This window comes from Staurois parvus, unplaced genomic scaffold (genome assembly GCF_062004578.1).
Source record: "Staurois parvus isolate SC_StPar_1 unplaced genomic scaffold, SC_StPar_1.0 ptg000493l, whole genome shotgun sequence".
NCBI lineage: Eukaryota > Metazoa > Chordata > Amphibia > Anura > Ranidae > Staurois > Staurois parvus.
This window is the reverse complement of record NW_028318289.1, coordinates 558,219-564,218: the sequence shown is the minus strand read 5'-3', so window position 1 is coordinate 564,218 and position 6,000 is coordinate 558,219. Positions and strand designations below refer to the sequence as shown.

Here is a 6,000-nt window from a genome sequence, read left to right as displayed (position 1 = left end):
ATCACGGTACCACGTTTGAAGTCACTGAGCTCCTGAGAGCGACCCAGTCTTTCTCCAATGTGTGTAGAAGCAGTCTGCATGCCTAGGTGCTTGATTTTATACACCTGTGACCATGGAAGTGTTTGAAACACCTGGATGCAATGCTTTGGAGGGCTGGCCCAATAATTTTGGCAATATAATGTATATATAACCTAGTATGTAGTCTCTATAACTTTCACACAAACTAAATAATATACACTTTGAGTTATTTTTACTAAAGAAATGTAGCAGAATACATTTTGGTCTAAATTTATGAAGAAAGATTATTTATTTGCAAACTTTTATACAGTAACTAAGAAATACACTTTTCTTTTTCATATTTTTAAGTATTTTTTCGTTTATATAGCAAAAAATTTAAATCCCAGTGGTGATTAAATACCAAGAGAAAGCTCTATTGTGTGAAAAAAATACAAAAAATTTCATTTGGGTACAGTTTTACATATCCGCGCAACTGTCAGTTAAAGTAGCTCAGTGCTAAATAGCAAAAAATGCTCGGAGGTAAAACCTTTCGGAGGTTAAGTGGTTAAATACAATATACATTTACCAAAAATAAATGCAGAATAGACAAAAAACTATTCTTGTCCAGCTATGCGAGATTTCTTCAAATTTTTTACATCTGTCTTTAGGAAATACTTATTATTGCTTCAAATTCTGTTTTCAACTTTCAAATTATTCAGGTTCCCTTGCCATTTTCTTGCTGTGGTCTATAAGTCCACGGAAACTCCTTTCCTTTATTTTTCTTCTATAGAACTGCATTGAGTGTCTCCATTCCTCAACGAGCCAGCGCACTGGAAAGCTGTTGAAATCATGTCCTTCGGGACACTATTATTGTTCATATGCAGTAACAGTGACAGGTCTGTGAAGCACCGTGTGGGAGGGATCTTTACAAATAGCAAACATCTTAGTAAATTATGATGGGGAAGGAGTTGAGAAACAAATGAGTAAAAGACAATTGGGGATTCTGCTATGCTGTTGGTCCTCTGCTCATTGTGTCATGTAAGGTGGTTATTGTGGAGAGTAGGTGGGATAGGATCCAGGTACTGCAGCTGGTTGCAGAACTTCACCACCGTTCTGTACCACAAATACCTGGGAATAAAAATATATATATTAGATGAAGGCCTCATGCACACTGGGCATTTAAAAAACATTGGTAGCTTTAGCTGTATAAAGTTGCATTAAAAACGTTAGTTTTTCCACGTCTCTTAGCATTTCTACATTAGCGTTTTGCTGCATCTAGTCACGTTTTGCTGCATTAGCATTTTTAAAAAAAAAAAAAATAAAATTTTGGCTGAAAAAAAAAAACCACAGTTTTGCTGCATTTTACCGCCTTTACTAGCATTAGGATGTTTTTATGTCTAAAAACCTCCTCTTGAAACCCACTAGTTCTGGGGTTTTTTGCCCAGCCAGAAAACGCCCGTCAAAAAACACTGATTAAAGCCTATGCGTGCATGGACACATAGGATAACATGCTGGGAAGTTTACTGGCTGTAGAAAAAAATGCCAGAAGCCAAAAACAAAGACAAACGACTAGGTGCTAATGCCCTCAACCAACACAGTGTAACCAGGAATGAAAGGAAGACAATCCCACAGCTGCTCCAATGGGAGTATATTGTCAAGAGAAGAAGCATAAAAAATCAGAGCGCTCGTGGTGAGAGTCCAGAATAAAAACAATGGTGTTCATGACCAGCAGACAATGTTAAACAGTTTATTGGAACAATAAAACCAAATCACCATTGGGATGTATCCATAAATGGATGTTATATAGGGATCAGTGCAAACCATAGACTGAAGGAATGATCTGAGCTGCTTACTGTTGTGTAGACATGGCAATGGAGAGCCTGGGTGGTGAGCTCTGTGGGTGGACCATGGGAGAGCCACAATGGATGGTGTAAAGATGTCCAAGGCCAGCGATCTAAAGAAACACCACTAGAGGGATGAGAGGAGAAGACAGGACCTCCTCGGTGTGCCAGAGATTGCACACCGGAAGTGACGTCACAGTGCACCAGAAGTGACTTCCGTGAAACACAATCATCGACAGGACTGTGACAAAGCACTAAACTGTGCAAAATGTGTTGTCATGGTAATCGGGACCTGTTGTGATTGGTCTCCTTCCAACTGAGCGCCTTCGATGGTTGTTTTCGGCTTCATGTTCCACTGAGGTCATTTCCGGAGCACCAGGACGTCATTTCCGGTGCGCCGGGACGTCATTTCCGGTGCGCCAGGACGTCAGTTCTGGTGAGAAGAGCAGTGCAAGGAGCCAACTGATTGTGCTGCAGTGCAGGAGCATGCTGATAGGAGGAGAGAGCAGACAGAGAGATGAGCTCATCAGTCTGCTGTTTCTTTTAACTGACCAGTCAAATGGTAGGGGAGATCTGTAAGTGTTATTGGGGAAAATATCAGCTCTCCTCCCCTGTTAGGCTAAACTTTGCTATATGGCAAAGCTGTGTAACTCTCAATCCTCCAACCCTGATGTTTGGACCTTTGGTCCTGAAATTTTAACCTGTCCCTGAGAGGACTGAAAAGGCGAGGAAGTAGTCGGCAGGTGTCTGTGAGGTGTTGTGTGGGAAAGGACACCTTTGTGAGAAGTCAGTGAACTATCTGGCTACTGAGACACTGCTTGGGCTCCTGGGAAGCAGGTGGGGACCTTAAACTCTGTTGTGGAACTAGTATACTGGCGGTGAGCTGTTGTGTTATTAGTTGTATACCCGAATTATGGACTGTTTTTGTTTAAAGTTACCTGTTTCTTTTGTCTGATTTTTGGAAGAAAAAATAAAGACTGAGATTTGAGTTAGGGTGCCATTAAAAATGAATGGCACCCCAATACACTAACATAGCACAATGAACTACTGCTTTAGCATCAGGTCTGTGTGGCTTTGTGTTAAAGCTATTCCAGTTTAATGAGATGTGAATACTTTGACTCTTACCTGAGTGGGTACTGTTGGATTTGAGTGTTTTTGAGCACGACAGCCAACCACAGACAATCTAATGGAAATGGAGAATTGCACAATATATGTAGCAATGAAAAATCCACGAAGAACTTCGCCTCCAATCTGTGAATGCAAAATACCATTTTAAAAGGATAGTTGAAGCTGTAAGAGTAAAATACCCTTGAACAAGTCCGCTTTGATGTGCCCAGTCTGAAAAAAATACATTAAAAATCCAAAACTAAAATGAATGGGCTATTTTCTCCATTTTCTCCTTTGGGAAGCGTATCTAAAGATTTTATGCATCACATACTGGACATAAAATTACTATACTCATAGAAATCTACTGTATAAAAGTGGCTGATGTCTGAGTCTTGGACTGAGGTAAGGAGAAAGAAAGAATGAAGTGGATCAGCCTTGGATACTCTAGGGAGCTAGATACTGAGGATGAGATATGGGTTCAAGGTGAACACAGCCCTTTCATAGTTTATGGACCCAACGCACAATTTCAGCACCATAGCAACTAACGAACCACCATAACCTCTTGGCCTTTTTACTTAAGCCTGGTGGCTTAGAATGGAGAAGTAATGGAGGAATTGTTATGTGCCAGCACCCCTACTATAAATGGCAGGGTGCTCAGGAGACATTTGACAGTGTGTGTTAGAGTATTTTATCGAGAGCTGATAGTCTGTGTGTTGGGAGAATTAATTGCTGGTAAGCTGTGTAACTGTAAATCAACATGGACTGCACTGTGGTGGGCTAATCTAGGGTACCCCCCCACAACCTTTTTTTGTGTCATCAACAACTGTTGCTGTTTAGCTTCTGCATTCCACCCCATTTTTTTTCTTTGTTTTTGATATATATTATCCCAAAGCCCAAAGGGGTGGGATTCTCTCAAGTTGCACTGTTAAGCTGTGTGCCACACTGGTGATGCCAGGTCCTGGAGACAGAAAGGTTCCTACCTGCCCCAAGAAATCCCACACTCCCAAAGTAGTGCTATTGCTGCAATCTTGGTACAAAGGTAAATACAAAGGTTTTCGAACGTCCTGCTCTTCATCAAGTACAGTTTAATTAACCATCAACCATTATTTAATCCAAATAAATGCAAAATAATAGCGTAGGTTAAAGAGTTACTGACATTTGCTCTCTGAAGGATACCAATTAATTCCTGAATTGCAAACAGTACCCATGCAGACTTTTTTACCAAAACCATAGTTTAAGACAGCGGTGGCCAGATGCAGTCTTTATTTGGCCCTTTAGGCATTATTCCTGCCACTGACACCGATAATGGGGCACTATTCCAGCCACTGACACCAACAACAAAAATTGTACACTATTCTCCAACTATTTCTCCACCTAATACCAAAGATCGGGCATTGTTTGCTCCCACTGGGCATAGTTCGGCCACCCTAAATTCTGAAGGACAGTAAACTGGCCCTTTATTTAGAAAGTATGGCGACCCCTAGTTTAAGAGATTTACTCATCCAATATAATTTTCAACCAGTGCCCAGGGGAGTTAAACAAACATTCTTCAGGGTGAAGTTTGTGGGTTCCTTTCCCCGACTAGCATGTTCAAAGCACCTTGTTGATCACATGCAGCAATTATAAACAACCTAGGACAGGGCAGAACCTACTTGCCTCTACTCACTTGTAATTTATGCACTAATATGTCTCTGCAACCTTGGAGAAACTACACAGAAATTGATGGACCGCATTGCACAGCCCAGACATTAGAAATAAACATCGAAACCCTGCCTGTTTAAAAACATTGTGCAGAACTGGTATAGACAAAGACTGGCCTCCATTTGTACTAAATACCAAAGTTGTGCCGCACTTCACTCAAAATTACTAAATGATGACTTATCATTGAATCATCAACTTAATTGATGATTTTGTGTGAACAAACTTTCATAAATGTGCTCCCCCACTGGTTGTGCTCTCACCTCATATATATGACCAAACCATTAAGTAGGGTCATATAACGCTTGTGTCTCTCTAAATTTATGGGGAGGGGCTTTGACGTCACCATGCTCGATGGTTCCATACTGACACCAGCTGGCAAGTTTAGGTTTTTCACCACTGAAAAAAATCTGGAGGATTTTGTGCACAAAACGGTTTTACATACAGATTATATGTGAGTGCAATTTTTTAACCACTTCAAGTCCGGACACTTTTACCCCCTTCCTGTCCAGGCCAATTTTCAGCTTCCAGCGCTATCACACTTTGAATGACAATTGTGCGGTTATGCAACATTGTACCCATATGAATTTTTTAGCATTTTTTTGAGACAGATAAAACTTTATTTTGGTGGTGTTTATTCACCACTGGGATTTTTATTTTTTTTTGCTATATAAATGAAAAAGTCCAAAATTTTGAAAAAAAGTGTTTTTCTTATAAAACGTTGCAAATAAATAATATGTCATCATAAATCTTGCCCAAAAGTTATCTTTTTAGTAAAAAAAATAACCCAAATTAGTTTATAACCAAAAATTATAATTTTTCAAAATTCTGATTTTATTTTTATATTATTTATGTTTTTTTTTTAACATACTGTCACCCTAGCAGTACAGTGTCATCATAGTGACACTGTACTACTTGTGGTGGGTGATGAAGATTTTTTTTTTTTACACTGATTGCTTTTACACCCATAAAGGCTGTAAAAGCAATAATTTCTCCTTCTCTCTGGCTGCATTCTTGCAGACATTGAGAAATACTGTAAGAGCTGTGATTGGTCACAGCTTGTCACATGGTACAAGGCTGTTATGAATAGGCTTGTACCATGTGACATCTGTGATTATTCACAGATTTCATACATAGTAAGCAATGATGTCAGAAGTGACATCTTGCTTACACCTATTCATGTGATCACTGATTGGCCAATCAGTGAACACATGATCAGGACCTCACACAGAGGTCCTGTACAGTGATCAGTGTTCAGCTGTGTCCTGAGGACACAGCAGGCACTGGATTGCGGTGCCGCGCTCTCCCAGGGAGCGCACACAGTTCAAAATGGCTGGCACCGTTTATGAACTGCAAC

General features: G+C 40.1%; 1 protein-coding gene across 1 annotated transcript in view; it reads right to left on the bottom strand.

Moving 5' to 3' along the window:
- Positions 1 to 288: 288 nt before the first annotated feature.
- The window catches only part of LOC149452165 (membrane-spanning 4-domains subfamily A member 4A-like), a 28,386-nt gene continuing 22,674 nt past the window's right edge, over positions 289 to 6,000 (bottom strand). Inside the window, exons 5-6 of the mRNA XM_089689703.1 lie at positions 2,964 to 3,089; positions 289 to 1,125 (exon numbers count right to left, since the gene is read on the bottom strand). Coding sequence (XP_089545829.1) covers positions 1,045 to 1,125; positions 2,964 to 3,089 — 207 coding nt within the window. The 3' untranslated portion in view covers positions 289 to 1,044. The remainder of the gene's footprint in view (positions 1,126 to 2,963; positions 3,090 to 6,000) is intronic.